This window comes from Mirounga leonina, unplaced genomic scaffold, assembly GCF_011800145.1.
Source record: "Mirounga leonina isolate KUSES-001 unplaced genomic scaffold, KU_Mleo_1.0 Mir_154, whole genome shotgun sequence".
Taxonomy (NCBI): domain Eukaryota; kingdom Metazoa; phylum Chordata; class Mammalia; order Carnivora; family Phocidae; genus Mirounga; species Mirounga leonina.
Window position 1 is genome coordinate 52,084,165 of NW_023270389.1, and position 21,605 is coordinate 52,105,769.

General features: G+C 37.8%; 1 protein-coding gene across 3 annotated transcripts in view; it reads right to left on the reverse strand.

The window, feature by feature from the left end:
* RABGAP1L (RAB GTPase activating protein 1 like) overlaps positions 1-21,605 on the reverse strand; it is a 769,071-nt gene that overhangs the window by 663,821 nt on the left and 83,645 nt on the right. For all 3 annotated transcript variants that reach the window (XM_035010758.1, XM_035010757.1, XM_035010759.1), the window contains 2 exons: positions 14,688-14,845; positions 13,373-13,483 (listed from right to left, as the gene is read on the reverse strand). In XM_035010758.1, coding sequence (XP_034866649.1) covers positions 13,373-13,483; positions 14,688-14,845 — 269 coding nt within the window. The remainder of the gene's footprint in view (positions 1-13,372; positions 13,484-14,687; positions 14,846-21,605) is intronic.

Consider the following 21,605-nt stretch of genomic DNA (forward strand, 5'->3'; position numbering starts at 1 on the left):
AGAAAGAAAGAAAGAAAGAAAGAAAGAAAGAAAGAAAGAAAGAAAGAGAAAGGAAGGAAGAGGAAGGAAGGAAGGGAGAGAGGATGAAAGAAAAAGAAAGAAAGAAAAAATGAAGAAAGAAAAAGAAAGAGAAAGAAAGAGGAAGGAAGGGAGAAAGAGAAGATGAAAGAAAAAGAAAGAAAGAAAGAAAGAAAGAAAGAAAGAAAGGAAAGGAAAGGAAAAGAAAAGAGAAAAGAAAAGAAAAGGAAAGGAAAGGAAAGGAAGGGAAAGGAAAGGAAAGGAAAGGAAAGGAAAGGAAGAAAGAAAACAAATGAGGGGCAGCTGGGTGGCTTAGTCAGTTGGGCATCTGGTTCTTGATTTCAGCTCAGGTCACGTCATGATCCCGGGGTCATGAGATCCAGCCCCTCATTGGGCTCCAAGCTGGGCTTGGGGGTCTGCTTGGGATTCTCTCTCCCCCTCTCCCGCCCCATTCAAGCTCACTTATGCTCTCTCGCTCTCTCAAAAAATAAAACAAAACAAAACAAAATAAAATATTATGGAGACTTTGGGTCACCCCACTAATTTTTTTCTCACTTAAGGATGGAGAAGAATGATGTCCCTTAAGAAAAATTATTAGTACATCTAAAGTTCTTGATTTCATAGATACACTAATTTCCATAAAAGAATAAAAGATGCAAATCAAACTAACATCTACGCAACCTGAAGTCAGTGACTTGAGCTTCTTTCTAAATAAAATAGTAACTTGCTAGAGTGAGGTAAAAATAAATGCTAGGTAAATCCAGCAAAAGACCTTCAGAATGGTCAAACATCAAATTAGATCAGCCCAAAAATAATAAACAGTAGAAGTTCTACCATTCACCTACTCCAGTGATATTAAATCATATTAGAAAATTGTTCTGAGAGAAAAGAGCCCCAGGTGGTTTTTATTTTCAGTACTCCTTAGCTTGGAAATCTTTTCCTCAAGAAAATAACACTAGGGAAGGTACCTGTCAATCACTATTGCTAGCAAGTATGGTACCTAACACCTCAATTTCTCATTATATGGTTTTTGCTGTAAGCCAGCAAGCACAAATTGAGAAGTGAAGCCGAATATACTATCAAAACAAGCACATCTCTGAATCACTCCACAAATGATCATTTTACATTCTGTAATGACGTGTCATGTATTTTTTTAAAGTATATGTAATGGTTGTATTCCCCAAAATTAGGATCAAAGTGATTCATGGAAATCCTTTCTTTCTCACAGTGTGGCCCATGTTACTCAGTACAAACAGAGTTATATACTTATGACAAACCTAATAATTGTACTCTGCTTGCTGTATCAATATTTCATTTTGATTCACAGACCAAGCATCAGGGCAGATCCCTGGGAACAAAGTGCTTTGACAGACATAAACACTGAAGCCAAAAATCTCTTCCCAACTAACCTTCCACAAGGCCTGAAACTACCATCATTAAAACACAACTTCTTGTTAGGGAATTTTACAGAGACCCATTTGCTAAGTATATATTGTATTATTGTCCTGAATCATTTTATTACAAAATACTAGTCAGAAAATTAATACAGCAAAAACTGAAAAACTTCTCTGTCACTTCTCAAGTGTGAAGCCTAATGGGTGTGATGTAACAGTGCTAGTAATAGTGTATTTTAAACATTACATAAAGCTTTAAAAATCCGTTATCAATTCCGTAGTTTGCAAGAAATTTTTTGCAATATTTCTAAATGTGATGATACCAAAAACCACAGAAATGTCAGCTGGTCAGGCACAGAGATGATTGCCATTTCTGCTCTGCAAACACCAGAAGAGCTTGACCTGATCGAATCCTCATACTTTCACATTTTTACTGGGGGCTCACAATAATTAGGTTTAGGTCTTGCTCTTCTCACACGTCTCAGATGACAATCATCTTGCTTCCTCCCTTCAGCTGTTACTGTTGGTTTTCTCTTCTACAAATCAGTTAGCTTTTTTCCCAGGACATGGTGCCCCTGAGTTCGAAGTCTCTGAGCTGTCATCTGGATACCCCAGCATCTATATTCTCACTTTAAAATTCTGCTCGAAATACGACAATACCCGTTCATTTATTTCCTAACTGGCTTGATTAATTTTAAACTTAGTGGACAATCAGGATTTAGTCGGATACAGTCTTTTTTTTTTTTTAACTTTATTATGTTATGTTAGTCACCATACAATACATCATTAGTTTTTGATGTAGTGATCCACGATGCAGTACATGCCCTCCTTAATACCCATCACCGGGCTAACCAATCCCCCCCCCCCCATCCCCTCTAAAACCCTGTTTGTTTCTCAGGTACATAGTCTCTCATGGTTCATCTCTCCCTCCAATTCCCTCCCCCCATTTTTCCCTTCCTTCTCCTAATGTCCTCCATGTTATTCCTTATGTTCCACAAATAAGTGAAACCACATGATAATTGACTTTCTCTGCTTGACTTATTTCACTTAACATAATCTCCTCCAGTCCCATCCATGTTGATGTAAAAGTTGGGTATTCATCTTTTCTGATGGCTGAGTAATATTCCATTGTATATATGGACCACATCTTCTTTATCCATTCATCTGTTGAAGGGCATCTCGGCTCTTTCCACAGTTTGGCTATTGTGGACATTGCTGCTATGAACACTGGGGTGCATATGGCCCTTCTTTTCACTACATCTGTGTCTTTGGGGTAAATACCCAGGAGTGCAATTGCTGGGTCATAGGGTAGCTCTATTTTTAAATTTTTGAGGCACCTCCACACTATTTTCCAATGTGGCTGTACCAACTTGCATTCCCACCAACAGTGTAAGAGGAGTCCCCTTTCTCCACAACCTCTCCAACATTTGTTGTTTCTTTCCCTGTCCATTTTTGCCATTCTAACTGGTATAAGGTGGTATCTCAGTATGGTTTTGATTTGGATTTCCCTGATGGCTAATGATGATGAACATTTTTTCATGTGTCTGTTAGCCATTTGTATGTCTTCTTCATAGAAGTGTCTGTTCATCTCTTCTGCCCACTTTTTGACTTATTTGTTTTTTGGGTGTTGAGTTTGAGAAGTTCTTTATAGATTTTGGATACCAGCCCTTTATCTGTAGTGTCATTTGCAAATATCTTCTCCCATTCTGTGGGTTGCCTCTCTGTTTTGTTGACTGTTTCCTTTGCTGTGCAGAAGCTTTTTATCTTGATGAAGTCCCAAAAGTTCATTTTTGCTTTTGTTTCACTAGCTTTTGGAGATGTATCTTGAAAGAAGTTGCTGTGGCCAATGTCAAAGAGGTTACTACCTATGTTCTCCTCTAGGATTTTGATGGATTCCTGTCTCACATTGAGGTCTTTCATCCACTTTGAGTTTATCTTTGTGAATGGTGTTAGAGAATGGTCGAGTTTCATTCTTCTGCATGTGGCTGTCCAATTTTCCCAGCACCATTTATTGAAGAGACTGTCTTTTTTCCATTGCATGTTTGTTCCTGCTTTGTCAAAGATTATTTGACCATAGAGTTGAGGGTCCATATCTGGGTTCTCTATTCTGTTCCATTGGTCTGTATGTCTGTTTTTGTGCCAGTACCATGCTGTCTTGGTGATCACTGCTTTGTAATATAGCTTGAAATTGGGCAACATGATGCCCCCAGCTTTGTTTTTCTTTTTCAACATCTCCTTGGCGATTCGGGGTCTTTTCTGATTCCATACAAATTTTAGGATTGTCTGTTCCAGCACTTTGAAAAATGTCATTGGAATTTTTATTGGGATGGCATTGAAGGTATAGATTGCTCTGGGTGGCATAGACTTTTTTTTTGGGGGGGGGTAGCATAGACATTTTAACAATGTTTATTCTTCTGATCCATGAGCATGGAATATTTTTCCATCTTTTTGTGTCTTCTTCAATTTCTTTCATGAGTGTTTTGTAGTTCCTAGAGTATAGATCCTTTACCTCTTTGGTTAGGTTTATTCCAAGGTATCTTATGGGTTTTGGTGCTATTGTAAATGGAATCGTTTCTTTAATTTCTCTTTCTACAGTTGCGTTGTTAGTGTATAAGAAAGCAACTGATTTCTGTGCATTGATTTTGTATCCTGCCACATCACTGAATTGCTGTATGAGTTCTAGTAATTTGGGGGTGGAATCTTTTGGGTTTTCCACATAGAGCATCATGTCGTCTGCGAAAAAAGAGAGTTTGACTTCTTCTTTGCCAATTTGAATATCTTTTATTTCTTTTTGTTGTCTGATTGCTGTTGCTAGGACTTCTAGTACTATGTTGAACAACAGTGGTGAGAGTGGGCACCCTTGACGTGTTCCTGATCTTAAGGGAAAGGCTCTCAGCTTTCCCCATTGAGGATGATATTCACTGTGGGTTTTTCATAGATGGATTTTATGAGCTTGAGGAATGTTCCCTCTATCCCCATACTCTGGAGAGTTTTAATCAGGAAAGGATGTTGTATTTTGTCAAATGCTTTTTCTGCATCAATTGAGAGGGCCATATGGTTCTTCTCTCTCCTCTTATTAATGTGTTCTATCACATTGATTGATTTGTGAATGTTGAACCACCCTTGCATCCCGGGGATAAGTCCCACTTGGTCGTGGTGGATGATCCTTTTAATGTATTGTTGGATCCTATTAGCTAGGATTTTGTTGAGGATTTTGGAATCCATATTCATCAGGGATATCGGTCTGAAATTCTCCTTTTTGATGGGGTCTTTGCCTGGTTTGGGGATTAAGGTAATGCTGGCCTCACAGAATGAGTTTGGAAGTTTTCCTTCTGTTTCTATTTTTTGAAACAGCTTCAGTAGAATAGGTATTATTTCTTCTTTGAATGTTTGGTAGAATTCCCCAGGGAATCCATCAGGCCCTGGACTCTTGTTTTTTTTGGGAGGTTTTTGATCACTGCTTCAATCTCATTACTGGTTATTGGCCTATTCAGGTTGTCAATTTCTTCCTGTTTCAGTCTTGGCAGCTTATAGGTTTCCAGGAAGGCCTCCATTTCATCCAGATTGCTCAGTTTATTGGCATAGAGTGGTTGATAATAATTTCTAATAATTGTTTCTATTTCCTTGGTGTTAGTCATGATCTCTCCCCTTTCATTCATAATTTTATTAATTTGGGTCCTTTCTCTCTTCTTTTGGATAAGTCTGGCCAGTGGTTTATCAATCTTATTAATTCTGTCAAAGAACCAACTTCTAGTTTCATTGATCTGATCTACTGTGTTTCTGGCTTCTAATTCATTGATTTCTGCTCTAATTTTAATAATTTCTCTTCTAATGCGTGGCTTAGGCATTGTTTGTTGATTTTTCTCTAGTTCTTTAAGGTGTAGAGTTAGCTGGTGAATTCGGGATTTTTCTATTTTTTTGAGTGAGGCTTGGATGGCTATATATTTCCCCCTTAGGACCGCCTTTGCAGTATCCCATAGGTTTTGGACCGATGTGTTGTTGTTCTCATTGATTTCCATGAATTGTTTAAGTTCTTCTTTGATTTCTTGGTTGACCCAAACATTCTTGAGCAGAGTGGTCTTTAGCTTCCAAGTGTTTGAACTTCTGCCAAATTTTTTCTTGTGACTGAGTTCCAGTTTTAGAGCATTGTGGTCTGAGAATATGCAGGGAATAATCTCAATCTTTTGGTATCGGTTGAGACCTGATTTGTGACCCAGTATGTGGTCTATTCTGGAGAAACTTCCATGTGCACTCGAGAAGAATGAGTATTCTGTTGTTTTAGGGTGGAATGTTCTGTAAATATCTATGAGGTCCATCTGGTCCAATGTATCATTCAAAGCTCTGGTTTCCTTGTTGATTTTCTGTTTAGATGATCTGCCCATTGCTGAGAGTGGAGTATTGAGGTCTCCTACAATTAACGTATTGTTATCAATATGACTCTTTATTTTGGTTAACAGTTGGCTTATGTAGATGGCTGCTCCCATGTTGGGGGTATAGATATTTACAATTGCTAGATCTTCTTGTTGGATAGACCCTTTAAGAATGATATAGTGTCCTTCTGTGTCTCTTATTACAGACCTTAGTTTAAAGTCTAATTTGTCTGATAGAAGAATTGCTACCCCAGCTTTCTTTTGAGGTCTGCGGGCATGGAAGATAGATCTCCATCCCTTCACTTTCAGTCTGGATGTATCTTTAGGTTCAAAATGAGTCTCTTGTAGACAGCATATGGATGGGTCCTGTCTTTTTATCCAATCTGCGACCCTGTGCCATTTTATGGGAGCATTTAGGCCATTCACATTGAGAATGATTATTGAAAGATATGAATTAATTGTCATCATGTTGCCTGTGAAGACGTTGTTTTTATAGATTGTCCCTGTAAATTTCTGTTGTAGATCACTCTTGGGGTCTTTCTCCTTTTATAGAACCCCCCTTAATATTTCTTGCAGGGCCGGCTTAGTGGTCACATATTCTTTCAACTTTTGCCAGTCGTGGAAGCTCTGCATCGCTCCATCCATTCTAAATAAAAGCCTTGCCGGATAAAGTATTCTTGGCTGCATGTTCTTCTCATTTAGTACCCTGAATATGCCTTGCCAGGCCTTTCTGGCTTGCCAGGTCTCTGTGGATAGGTCTGACGTTATTCTGATGTTCCTCCCTCTGTACGTAAGGAATCTCTTCCCCCTAATTGCCCTTAAGATGGTTTCCTTGGTTCTAAGATTTGCAAGTTTTACTATTACATGCCAGGGTGTTGGCCTGTTTTCCTTGATCTTAGGAGGGGTCCTCTCTGCCTCTAGGACTCGAATGTTTGTTTCATTCCCCAGATTAGGGAAGTTCTCAGCTATGATTTGCTCAAATACATCTTCTAGCCCTCTCTCTTTCTCCACTCCCTCTGGGATTCCAATGATTCTGACATTGGAACGCCTCATGGTGTCACTTATTTCTCTGATTCTATTTTCATGGATTCTGAGTTGTTTTTCCCTGGCCTCCTCTTTTCCCTTTTTATCTATTATACTGTCTTCCAGATCGCTTATTCTCTCTCCTGTCTCAGTTACCCTAGCTGTTAGATTATCTAGATTGGATTGGATCTCATTGATAGCATTTTTTTTTTAAGATTTTATTTATTTATTTGAGACAGAGAGAATGAGAGAGAGGGAGCACATGAGAGGGGGGAGGGTCAGAGGCAGAAGCAGGCTCCCTGCTGAGCAGGGAGCCCGATGCGGGACTCGATCCAGGGACTCCAGGATCATGACCTGAGCCGAAGGCAGTCACTTAACCAACTGAGCCACCCAGGCGCCCTCATTGATAGCATTTTTAAGTTCTGCCAATTCCCCTTTTATTTCTGCCCTTAGAGACTCTATGTTGCCATTAATTGATTTCTCCATTCTAGCCATTGTCTTCACAATTGCTAGCCTGAATTCCATCTCCGACATCTTGGTTATATCTGCATCCATTTGTAAATCTGCAGCATAAGTCATAATCTCTGAGTCTTTTCTGTTTTGGGGGCTCCTCCTGCTAGTCATTCTGTTGATGGGTGTTTGAGGGAATGTATAGAGTCCAAATTATTGACCAGAACCCAAGCAAGATGCACCTGTTTTCTTGGGACCTTAGGGTTGCTGGCCTCTTGTTTTCCCAGCCTGTCTTCTGGGGGAGGGGCCTGCCGCGCTGTTACTCAGGCAACCCTGTTTGGGCGGAGCTGCCCTGCGCCCCTGTGGCGGGGGATGGGCTCAGTGGGAATCAGTCTTTGGGGCTTTTGTTCTCTGGCACCTTTCCCTGGCGGCTTTCCGTGTCTCTTCCGCCAAGTCAGAGCAGAAGAGACCGTTTCCAACCCTCTGCCTCAGAGCAGAGAGACCTCAGTCTGTTCTTCAGTGAGCTCTCCAGGCCACACCGTCTCCGTTTCTGTCTGTGCTGCTATAAACTGCAGCGTCCTGGATTGTGCGCCCCTCCCCACCGCTCCCAGTCCTGCCTCCAGGTCGGGGCACGTCTCTGCCCTTTGTGCTTCTAAAACTGCCAGCCGCTCCCAGTTCACGTGCACAACTCCGCCGCTCGGGGTTTCCACCCCGGAGGTTGCAGTTCACTGGCGTGACCCCGGCGCACCGGGTTTCCGTCTCGGAGGCTGCAGTTCGCGTGCGCACAACCGTCACTCCGGGTTTCTGTCCGGGTGGCTGCAATTTGCGTGTGCGTGACCCCGCCGCTCTGGTTTTCCACCCTGGGGGCTGCCCTAAAGTCCTTTCCCAACGCTACCGGTCTGCGAGTCTGTGCCCCATCCACAGCGCGCGAGGCTGTCGCTCACCAGCGGTGTGGATCCCCACGTCCCACTGCCGTTTATCCTCCGATATCTGCCCGCAGAATCACGTCTCTCCGCTTCGGACCTCAAAACCAACCGCCGGTGATATTCTGTTTGTAGAGATCAAGATCTTCTTACATCTTACATGGTTTCGTGGGTGCTCAGAGTGGTCTGGTAGATATCCAGCTCAATTCTGGGGGCCAGTTGAAATAGGGTCCCCTACTCCTCTGCCATCTTTCCCCCCTCTCCTAGTCAGATACAGTCTTAAAGAGTACACACTCAGGAACCAGATGGTTTTGGTTTAAAGCCTGGCTCTACCAGTTTCTGGCCAAGTGACCCAGGTTACTTAAGCTCCTTAGCCTATTTCATGATCTGCAAAAATGGGGTAAAAATTTTAAAGCCTTCCTCATATGTTGTTATGACAATTGTAGCATGACCATCACAGTAAGTGCTCAATAAATGTTGGCTGTTACTATTTTCTCTCTTCTGTCCAGTTCCTAAATAAAGCTCAGTGTAAAATCTAACATGGATCACTGACAAAAAAGAAAAAGACTATCAGAAATTTTCAAGATATGAAGGCAGTCTTCACATATTCTCTAAACAAGGTAGGATTCTATCAGGTGCAGTGTTCTATTACTATTACAATGAGTTTGGACAACACCAACCCCAAATATAAAATTTTTATATACTTTTTATTCATTTTTCAACAAGTTTTTAAAGAGGCAATAGAGAGTAAAGAACATGTATTCTGATACCAGATGGACGCAGTTCAAATATTAATTGTATGACCTGGGCAAGTTACTGAACCTCTCTGTGCCTCAGTTCCTTCAAGTGTTTCTTCGAGTGTACAATGAAGACAGTAGTACCTACACCTCTAGAACCGTGTCCAGCACAGAAGAAGTGCTACGTAAGGATTAAGTAGCTAACTACAAAGTTCTGTGCTAGATACTAGAGATCCCGAGATAGGTATTTGCCTCCAAAGAAGTCAAAACAGAAAATCTCAGTATAATCTGTTAAATATCTATATACAAAGGAGGCTTGAACCCCTGAATACACAGAGAAATGGATTCTTTTAGAATAAAAATATTTTTTGAAAAAAGTCCAAACATTGAAAATTAGCATTGATGGGTACACTGCGGTTCAATATATTATTTTCTACTTTTTCATATGCTGGGAATTTTACATAATGAAAAGTTGTTTTTGAAAATGGTAAGTCATTTTCTCTTTCCAACAAGATAAGCCAAAATTATGTAATTTGGGGCTTTTTTCACACCAATGTCTTTGCCAGCAGCAATGTTTAAGATGCAGAGGTGTTAAGAATTCTCTTGACACGACTGCCACCTAGTGGATTGCCTTAAATTTCACCATTTACATTTTATAATTTAAACACCTTAAATACCACGTATAATCTAATAAAAGGCAAGTTTCTTTTTTCCAAAAAAGACAAATCCGAGTATTTACAAAATTTCCCATATCACAGGAAATTCTGTCTTTTATGCTGAACGAAGTATTGTTTGTGGAAGAACCCTCAGCCTGAAGCAATCGCAGTCAATTTTAGTTTGGATATTTATAGAGGTTATCAGAAAAAACGTGTTAAAAAGGGGGGGGGCAAAGAAACTTAGCATGGGTTTAGTAATTACTGCTGGATATATGAACACAGAGTTGTTAGTAACTACATCAAGATTAATTAAAATAAAAGCAATACAGTAAGTGGTTATATATACAATGAATTTTTAAAAAATAATCCTAATGCTATACAAATAGACACCTGTGGCTTAGGTAAAATTGCTAACGACAGCAATATACACTGGTCAAAAAAGTGCTTTATCTCAGATACTTAAGTAGATGTTGAGATAATGAGCTCTGGGAACATGCCTTAAAATTATTCAGAAAGTAGCATGAAAAAGATTATTGAGTCTGAATGAGGTTGGCTTCTGAATGTGAGAGTGGGCAAAAAGCCCCATTTCTAAGTTATTATTTTGTGTAATATATTTAGAATGCATGTGTAAATGTTTAAGCTAATGAAGAAAACATTGTAAGTAGGCATTCAACTATTTTACCCATATTCATCAAGGTTTCAGGTTGACCAAAGTTAGAACTTCTCATTAGGAAAAGGATAGCACAAGCCTCTATAATAGAGATATAATATGCCATTAATCATAAAACTCCAAAATTTTTCAATCATTATTAAGAGTTAAATTACTCAACTCAACACCTAATACTTCTTTGCTTTTGTTACAACAGATGTATTAAATGGAAAACTGCCTTTCGTTATGCCAGAAAGGAAGTTCTGGGGGCATATCTTAAGGATGTAGGATGTGAAGGGACTCCCAGTGGCAAATTCTGGACAGTTTGGACACCAAATAATTAAGTTCTGTAGTGAATTATAAAGTATTGTAGTGGGGAGGAAAGAAATTCAGGAGTCTATATCAATAATAAATAGGTAAGTGGAAAAGAAGGGAGATCTTTGGCTTACATCGGAATGCCAAGGGCTGACTGCCAAATCTAGAGAAAGTACAGGAGAGGGAAAAATGTAATTTTGCATTCCTCACAGTAAAGATTGGATCAGACAAGAATAAGAATCATGAATGAATGCTAACTCAAGAAGAAAATTTTGATGAGAAGCAGGATATTTTCATGTATCTCCCCCACAGACTGCTTACTAGTTGCAAGGGATAAAAAAAAAAAAAAAAAAAAAAAGGAATTACAGGGAGAAATCAGACATTTTGACAATCAAATTTTGGCAATCAAAATGAACATCACCAGTGAGGGACAGATGGTTACCAGGCACCTCCAAATGTGATGCACTGTGAAGGGAACATCACCTATGCAGCAATAAATAACCTGGATCTAATCACACAGTAGTATCAGATAAACCCCAAATTAGCAAAGCTACATTAGAAAGAGGGAAAATGGGTGTATTCTTCAAAAACATCCACGTCATAAGAGACAGAGAAAGGCTGTAGAAATGTTTCCAGATTAAAGAAAGCCAAAGACCTATGGCAACTAAATGCAGTATCTGACCCTAGTTTGAACCCTGAACTGGAGAAGGAAAGGATGCTATTGGGTTAACTGACAAAATTGGAGACAAATCGCAGGTTAGACAAAAAGTATTGTATGCTTGCTAAATTTACAGAAGTTGCTACATATAATGTGCTTATATAAGAGATATCCCTATCCTTATTTTTAGGAAATACATATTTCCTAAGAAAGTATATAGGAATAAAAGACCATGGTGTCTGTAACTTAAATCATTCAGAAAAATGATTATGTGGGTGTGTGTATGCAGGTAGGTAAGTAGGTAGGTAGTAAAAGACTGAGAGCTAGAAAAGAGGGAGATTGAGAAAGTGGGTGCAAAGCAAGTGGGGTAAAATGTTCCCAATAGGTTATTTGGAGTTAGAGTACACAGGTGTTCTCTGTACCATTTTTTTTTTTTACCTCGTCTCTAAGTGTGAAATTGCCTACTTCCAAATAAAAAGATTCAAATATCGCTATACCTACTGCTAACAACAACAACAAAAATCATTCTTTCAGGACTAAAATATTCAAAATCAACAATACCTTTAATCTTCAGCTATTTTTCATGAATTTTATGACTCACAATTATTTTTTATACCACTAAGAAAGGAAAAAAGATGACAACTATAATTATAAGACAGAATTCTATAGCAGCATTTTTTCCTGTTATCCAGATACTAGTAAAACCCAAGGGCGGGGGGGGGCGCCTGGGTGGCTCAGTCGTTGGGCGCCTGCCTTCAGCTCAGGTCGTGATCCCAGGGTCCTGGGATCGAGCCCCACATCGGGCTCCCTGCTCGGTGGGAAGCCTGCTTCTCCCTCTCCCACTCCCCCTGCTTGTGTTCCCTCTCTCACTGTGTCTCTCTGTCAAATAAATAAATAAAATCTTAAAAAAAACCCAAAAACCCAAGGGTGGGAACAAAGCAAATTCCTGACATTCTAAAGAACATTCTAAAGAGATATTTGGAGGCCAGTCACCCTCTCCTAGACTTAAAAGGGACAGAGGTGGCCATGATGCCATCAGCCAGCACCTCAACTGGCCCCCACCTTCATCCTAGTCTATAGAATTGGGGTCATAGTCTTACAGCAGTCTTGATGAAGAGGCTTTTCTTTCTCTTTTGACCATCACCAATTGCTCCCACTTCTTAAAGCTAAGTGAAAAGGCATTTGTTTTTATTTCTGACTTTTTGCCACTATAAAAAGGACTGTAATAAATATCCTTAAAATTATGCCCTTACACAGTAGTACTTTTATTTTCAATAGGACAGAGTCCCTAGAATGGGACTGATGCATCCAATTATAGGTGGGTTTTTTGTTTTAATTTTATAGATGTTGCCAGATTTTTTCAAAAAGGATGTACACCCACTTTACCATTTTCCCATATCCCCACCAGCTCTATGTGTTATTTCTGTCAATCTGTTATCTATCTTACTGCTACCTTAAATACATTTCCTTGTATTTGAATAGGGACACCTTTACATATATATGTTTGTTGGCCATGTGAACAGCTTTCCTGTAATTTATTGATTCATATTCTTGTTTTCCTTTTCTGCAAACTGTTAAGAAATTCATGTATATTATAGATATTAACATTTCATCTGTCCTTTACAGTACAAATACTTTTTCCAGAAATATCATTTGTTATTGTTTATAGTACCTTTTGTCCTATAAGATTTTGTTTTTATATGATCAAATATTAGCATAAATACATAAATGCATACACATGTATGTGTGTATATATGTATATGTGTGTGTGCTTGTATATATAAAAGATATGTATCTATCTTTTTTTAAGCCCCTGAGATCCCAGTAACTAAATGTACTTTTTAATTATCAAAGATGACTGAGAATTTAAGGTATTTGTCCTACACATAAATAAGGACAGCAGGAAAAAGGGATGTAACTAAACAGGGTTGAAGCAGTTTACTAGGGGGAAAAAAATTCACGTTTATTTCATCCATCAATTTAGATTTTCAATGAACCAGTTCCATCTAACTTATTTAAGTGGACGGAGCATTGTGAGTCCCATTCTCATTTTTAAACGGAGAACCTGAAGTATGGTGAAAAGCCACAGTGAGTAACACAGCTGAGATTCGGTAGTCCCTTGAAACATAACAGCAATGTCATACAAGTTTTTGGTAGCATTTAGTAACAAGCTGCTTACCTTTCAATAGCCAATTCTTTGTTAGAAAGTTGCTGCACTGTAATCACAACCTTCTTCTCTATTCCTTGTTTTAATTTGAAATAAAATTTGTCTCTATCCTTAGGCACAGGACTGAAATATGCAAAAAGAACAGAAATTATCAGTACAATAACACAATAAAATAATCTACTCCAAGGTTAGAATCTATTCTGAGGTTCAAATGAGACAAAACCCTTATTCTTAAGGTGCTCTAAACTCTCATCTTGTCAGAGCAGCTAACTACAAATTTTATAGCCAGAAAAACAAAGTCACTAATTAATTTTTAAATTGGATTTATAAGGGCCTTATACTTTATCTCTAACAAAGGTTAAAACCAAGATTCTTTAAATGACATCATTTCAATTTCAGATTTTAAATTTAACAAATTTAGGGATGTAGATTTAATTATTTTTTAAGACTCACTATTCTGGTTTAGCTGGCTGTGTGGTTTTAAGAGCCTTTAACACACTAAAACCCAAGGCAAAACAAAGTAAGAAGAGTTTGCTTTTAAACATCTACAATTTGAGATAACTGTAACATACTCAAGTAAATATAAAGATGGGCAAAGAGATATGGATCAGGGACAACTTCAATTTTAGCCTAGGCCAGACTGACTATTCTTAAGAATTAAGACAATAAATGTCTAAAATATAGTTTGTTTTATCTGAAAAGAAAAAATACCTTGAACAACTTATCTAAGGCTCAATGTCTGTATCTATTTAAAAACAGACAAAATATCTACCTAATAATTATTGTTAGAATGAAAGGCACATAAATGATCATTAAAGAGCATAACAGTGCCCTATAAGATTACTTGTATAATCTTCTAAATATACAACAGAAGAAAATGGTTAATTAAATGATCAAACCACCCAACACACTATTGATACCACTGAAAATGATTTTGATTAAGAACATTTTAATGGAAAAATTCTTACATAATGAAGTCAAAAGAAAAAAATTATGTATATACAAGTATATAAAAATATCCCTTAGAAATAAAGGGAATAAATCAAATATTAAAAGTGGGTGTGACTGACAAAACTATACCTTTTTATTCTGCTTTTATTATTTTACATTTTTCTATAATAAATATTATTCTTAAATACTGAGAAAATCATTTATATAAAATATCTGAAAGCATGAGAATAATGAAACATATTCATTCACCTGCCAAATATTTTCTTTAACATGTTAAAGCTTTATACCAACACTGTATAGCTTCTGGAAGCTTTATATTAGCCACTACTATATTTCAGGCACAATACCAATTTTTATTCTTCCCAAACAACCTCACCTAAAGTTTCCTTTTCCATCATCTTCTTTTACCTCCAAGGAGACACTGAAGGTAAACACGTCACTGTCAGGAGTAGGAATAACTGAGTCTTTAACATCAGACACTTGTCTGGAAGAACGTTTGAATGCTGTACAGAAACTATATAAAATTCTGCTTACCTAAAAGAATAAAAATGGAAATACCATTAGGCAAAGGTTTTAACCGCATTTTGATACCCCCCTCTCCTAATTCTTGAATCTATAACTTTCCATGGTCACAATTTACTTTAGCAGACATAATCTAAGCATACATTTATATAAGCTTATATTTATGTATTTATATATTTATGTTTATATATATTATACATAATATACATTTTATATACAGTTTGCTTCTTCCAACTCTAGTATTTAAACATGGTAATAAAGAGGTTTAATTGAAGTTCACTAAAGGAGCTGTATTTATTTATAGATGTTTCTAGGTCTCAGAATATACCATATTGCAATAAATGAATCCTAAGATAATCATCAGAATGGTGCTGGCTTCTAACTCTTCCCAATGAACACACAAAACAAGGTGTTAACCTAAGTTCTCAATTTCTCTTTTCACTTCCCTCAGCTTCCGAGAGCTAGATAGTGAGGCACAGAATAAAGTAAATACTGGTTGTAGCAATAAGCTTACATGGTAATGTGATTTAAAGAGATTCAAGTGCTGTTACTCAATGTTGCTGTGGTGTAAATGTGCTGCAGGATTCCCAGCTGAAATGATCTATTTATTAGTGCTACGCCACCCTGGTGACTACTAGAAGAATATATGTATCAATGGCTTATACTCATTCCCTAAAGCGGAAAAAGACTCTAGATCCCCCACTCTTTTAGAAGTTATTCTCTTCCTTGGCTCCAAAAGAAGAATCACCCCATCTCAAAATTGTAAGCTTGAAGCACAAAAGAAATTCCAAATTTCTCAGGCCACCCATGGGTTGAACAATGAAACCAAGATGAAGTAAGAGTTTAACAAAGGTCATACATATTCTCACACTGGGAGATACAAGACACTTCTCTAAATATGAACAAACCCTTCCCTTTAGATAAAGTGAATTCAAATTAGTCGCTGAATTATGTGAGTTTCAGACTGTAATATTTTGTCATTTGCTTGAAATGACCACTTACAACAATAGAATTTCTTAAAGCATGGGGTCTCTCATTTTTCTGTTTTTGTGATGTTCATATATTCTGCCTTTTCTCATATATAGTCTATCACATTCAAAAATAAGTGGTCCTCAAGCTTCCCATAGCCACACTTACATCTATTAATCAATGATTACCCTAAACTGCCTTTCCATTGCCAAATTAAGTTTAACTAACTGACTTACACACTTTTAACTGTATAAGAATGCTGCCTGCCAGCCTGAAGTTCACATCCAGCAGAAGCATATTTGTACCACAGTGCTTATAAAATTTTTAAAAATATTTTAATGTGGGGCGCCTGGGTGGCTCAGTCGTTAAGCGTCTGCCTTCGGCTCAGGTCATGACCCCGGGGTCCTGGGATCGAGCCCCGCATCGGGCTCCCTGCTCGGTGGGAAGCCTGCTTCTCCCTTTCCCACTCCCCCTGCTTGTGTTCCCTTTCTCGCTGTGTCTCTGTCAAATAAATAAAATCTTAAAAAATATATGTATATTTTAATGTGTTACCCAATTATAATTTTATGTAAATGAGTAAAAACAACAAAAGCAACAAAGGACTGATAAAATCCTCACGCCTCAAATCTTACACAATTAAGATGATGAATTCACACATTAATTTAATAAATATTTTTTTAGTGCCCTCTGTATACTTAGTATTATTCTAGGTGCTAGGGATGTAAGCAGTGAACATGGTGCTTACATTCCAGCATATGTAAGCTTAATGTGCTTCAGGTAGGTAAGAAGGAATCATTAGGTAAAGCCAAAAGCAGAAATATTTAGCCTCAAATGGATACTTACTTGATTTAGCTCAATAATTTAAGTGTTAGAGAAGAAAACAGAAGCAAAGAACACACTAGAAATAAGCCATTGAAGAGTATGACTCAAGGTAAAGTGTAAATAGGAAACTTAAACTACTTTTAGTTGAGCACTCCCCACTTCCTAACATCAAATAAAATGTAAAGTCTATTGTTTACTTTTTACACATTGCACTCGAGCATATTTTTAAGAGAACATTATGCGTGAATACAGAGGAATACCTGTAGATAAGTACATTAGCAGAGTCAAACCCCAGCCATATTTATTCTTTCCTCTCCTCTCCCATATGTCCTTCTAACTATTTCATTTTCTTTAAGTCAGAGCTAGCAGCAAGCCTGCCACATCAGGCCACACCAAAAAAGTCAAGGAGTTTGGCAAATTCTAAAGTAGACAGCAAGGCTCAGCAATTTCTCTTTAAAAAGGTTTTTAAGTATATGAGGCTGAGCCAGAGTAGTTAAGGATGATGGGGGAGGGGGGGAGGAATCAGAATACACTTTTCTTTTTTTGGAGGTGGGACACAACAGTACATTAACAGCAATCAAACTGCATTTAATCCTCACCGTGTCTTACAGTTGCTACTCCCAACAACAAGGATAAAATCATTTGTGAATTTCTAGAGTATGTGAATAGCTGGAATGGTGCCCCAAGGTAGGGTATCTTCAAGAACAAGGATTATCAATGTCTACAGTTACTGAAACAAATTGGGTAACCAATTACACCATGAAAAGAATATTAAAAACATACACCATGGTAAACATTTCTATACATGTCACACTATTAAACGCGCACGCACACACTCACACAAATAATCTAGAATAGGCATATTCTTTGAAGAAGCTTTATTGACAAATAATATAGTACAATTTTCCCCAGAAGGCTATACCCATAGAAACTACTAATTAAACACAAAAGTATCTGTTGGGGTTGTTTATTATGAGAGACAGGAGGAGAGCACATGTAGATATGTGGAAAGGAGATACACCAAAACCTTAACTCTGGTGGAATTTTAAGTAACTTCTATTTTCTTCTTTATTTCAGTACTTTCCAAATTCTCAAGTATGTATTACACGTAAATACTCCAGAAAAATGGTATTAAACAAAAAGGTATTTACTTAAAATAAATGACATAGCTAATTTTTCCAAGAGAAAGCCTTTTCGTTAATATTGGTGAAAGAGAACTGACTCTTTTAAAAATACCATGTATCAAGAAAATGTTCACCCAAGAAATAGATGTAGAAAAATCATTCTATAAATCACATCCTGAAAGATAATGTGTTAAATTTTTAGAAACAAATTATTCAAATATATTACTCACTGAAAGGAACTAAAATAAGCATATCATACAAGAAACTTTTTTTAAGGTATATTTATTTGAGAGGGAGAGAAAGAGACCATGCGGGGCTGGGGTGGGGGGGGCGCGGGGCAGAGGGAGAGAAACTCAAGCAGACTCCCTGCTGAGCGCAGAGCCCCACAGGAGGTTCCATCTCAGGACCCTGAGATCATGACCTGAGCCAAAATCAAGAGTCAGATGCTTAACCAACTGAGCCACCCGGGCACCCCTCATATGAGAAACTTTTAAAAAATTATAAAAATAAATTTATTTATGGAAAACACTAGTAACATAACTTCAGAATTAATTTCCAAAATAAGGCATTTTGCTAAAATGCCATCTCAATACATATGTTTAGAAATAATATTTTCCCATACAAGGAATAAGGTTTCTCTTACACAGTGACATTTCAGCAACCCCCCTTCCTTCCCCAAAAAGACAGTGCATTAAGAATGAAGATCTTCCCAATGATACCCCTGATATCTACCATGAAATACCTCTGAATGCCTTTAACACCAGATAATAACCATGCTTCTAAAATGTAACACTGAGAATTGCTAGTAATGGATAAGTATGTTAAAATATACAAACAACAGACATCAAACCTGTTTTGAGGAAACTAGTTACACTGACTTAAAAAATTCTGAAAGGCAGTCAACTAAGCCTTTTAAAAATATCTTTACAAACAGTTTTGTACAATGTATCCATAAAGATGCAACAGGGTATATGTCTCCCTGGCTTTTTTCACTATGCTTTTGGATATTTTGTTTTGTCTGCAATTCTTCAGCAGAAACAGTACATCACTTTCCCTGAACAAAATCATCGGTATCAAGAAACCTCGGGTTGGATTCCCCGACTCTTGCCATAGGTAATCGAGATCCACTCCAGCAGAGCCCTACAGATGAACCTCCAGGGTCTATCAAGTCAAATGTATTCTAACCCTTCTGTGGGAACACCTAATCCTTATGCCAGGTCCCACAGAGCTATGACCTTCACTGGCGTCCCCCTAACACTACCAGTGCCTGCTGCTTGTGGGATTTTAGGGTGAAATAATAGCAGGACAGTGACAGTGGGTCGTGGCAGCCATGCAGCTACTCCTGCTTGAAGTTGCGATGTCTTCTTGCTTTTAACAGACAAACTTCAGATCTCATCCGGGCACTCTGCAAACAATGGAAAACAAGTTAGTTAGTAACATTGCTGCACAGTACATATTTAGGCAATAAGAATGTCCATTACCTGTTCCTGAACTATTTTTGCCAATTGTTTGTGCCCATCAAGAGGGACCCAGAAACTAAGGACTAAAGCTCTGCCTTCACCACAGAACAAGAAACTCAGGAACCAGATAATGAGACAACCAGTAAATGCATCTAAAGACTTCAGATTAATTAAAATGGGTCATTATTTTTTGAGGGGAAAGAGGAAGATGGACATCCTCTGTATAAGGCATGGGTAAAACCCAAAGGTGGGTAGAATGTAAACTATATGAGTGCTAAATGCCTTTATAAAACATAATGAAAAAAATCCATATTTGCTATTTATAATATTTAAGCAACAGGAAAGTTGTTACTGAAAATTATATGGGTATTCAGAGTCAGAGACTTCCATTTGAAACCCAGCTCTATTGTATATTCTCTTAGCCTTGGGATAAACAAAGGGTAACCATACAATTTATCAGCCAAACCGGAAACCTTCTGAGAATAAGATGGAGTGCTACTAATAATATACCTGGACAACAGACATAAACTAGAACTGCTCCAGGCAGACGAGATCACTAATCAAAATAAATACTATCTATATCATAGAGATTTTATGAATGTCAAGAAAATGCTTAGCACAGTGCCTGGCATAAGCTCTACATTTATACTGGTTATTTTTTTCATTTAGAAATATCTCTCATAATAAAGTTTAATGACAAATGTCATGTATTTCTCCTTCAAATAATGAATTTTGCCACCAATGCCCCATAATGGAACACTTCCAAAAATGTACTCTAAAAATAATTAAATACATGGACATCACTTTCTCATAACCTTCAATATACCAAATATCCGCTCTAGAAATACAGTACTATTTAAGACCATATCCAAAATGGTCAGGCTGAGAATTCCCCCACAGCTTTGTCCACTGCTTACCCACTATTAAAGCTCTCAAAAATGACACACAGTTCCCTCACCCATAAATAAGAGGATGCTATAATCCAAAAAGAGTTTCATACCGTCATAATTATGAAAAATGCTTGCAAGCCAGGTCCCCTTTCCATTTCCTTCTGCAGTAGTGTTTCTACCTCTCCAAGCAGGAGGTTCTCCAAGTCTTCAAAGTTCATTTCCTTCAAAGTTCCTTCCTTCCTTCAAATTTCATTGTTGTTAAGCGCCAATTACCCAGAAACCACACAGGTGTGTTAAATGCTGCCAACATGAAATGCCAGGACTCTACCCTCTGCTTCCTCACTTCTGTAGTGGAGTTGTGAGGATCAGAAACAGACCCCTTCATTCACAAACACACAGATACTCTTTCAACATATTTATATTCACTGCCTCCTAAGTGCCAGGCACACTTGTACTCATTCACTCTCCTATCACACCTTTGACCAGACAGTATATACATAAATATAGAAATGCTGGCATGAAACAGATTCAGATGTATTTTTTAAAAACAAAAAAAAACTAACTTGAACTTCTTATACAGACATGGGTTCTGGCTCATATGGCTACAATCTAAAGTATGAGTGTTTATGCATGTTCATTTAGTATAAATAAAATTAGTCACCAGGGCATAAGAACTGACCTATCCCTCATGCTTAGTATCAATCACACAGAAATAGTACATTTCTCTGAGTTCCCATGTCGTGGCCAGAAATAAACTCTTAGAAGTCCTGTTAATACAATGGTTTGTTTGTTTCATGGTAAACAGAAAATAGAATAGCTGTTTTTAGCATTTCCTGCTGACAATTTATATTTCCAAAAGCAAACACACCTTAGCTTTGCCCATCCAAGCAAATTTATTAATGCCTTTAAAATGGTTTTAAGCACTGAAGTTCTAAAAGTACAACCTAGGGGCACCTGGGTGGCTCAGTCGGTTAAGCATCTGCCTTCGGCTCAGGTCATGATCCCAGGGTCCTGGGATCGAGCCCCGCATCAGGCTCCCTGCTCGGTGGGAAGCCTGCTTCTCCCTTTCCCACTCCCCCTGCTTGTGTTCCCTCTCTTGCTGTCTCTCTCTCTGTCAAATAAATAAATAAATAAAATCTTTAAAAAAATAAATAAAAGTACAACCTAATTACACTTGAAACTAATGCTGCATGTTAACTATACTGGAATTTTTTTTTAAGTTTTTGTATTTATTTAAGTAATCTCTACACCAAACGTGGGGCTCAAACTCACAACCCTGAGATCAAGAGCTGTACACTCTACAGACTGAGCGAGCCAGGCACCCCAACTATACTGGAATTTTTTTTTTAAAGTGCAATCTATTTTTAATTTGGGGAGAATCCAACAAATACAGAAAAGAAGGCAATTTCTCCATGTATTTAACCACCACTTCTCCAGTCTCAGAATAAACCAGTTAGTAATTACTAAGAGGAACATAACTAGCATCTTCAAAAAACTACAAGTTGAT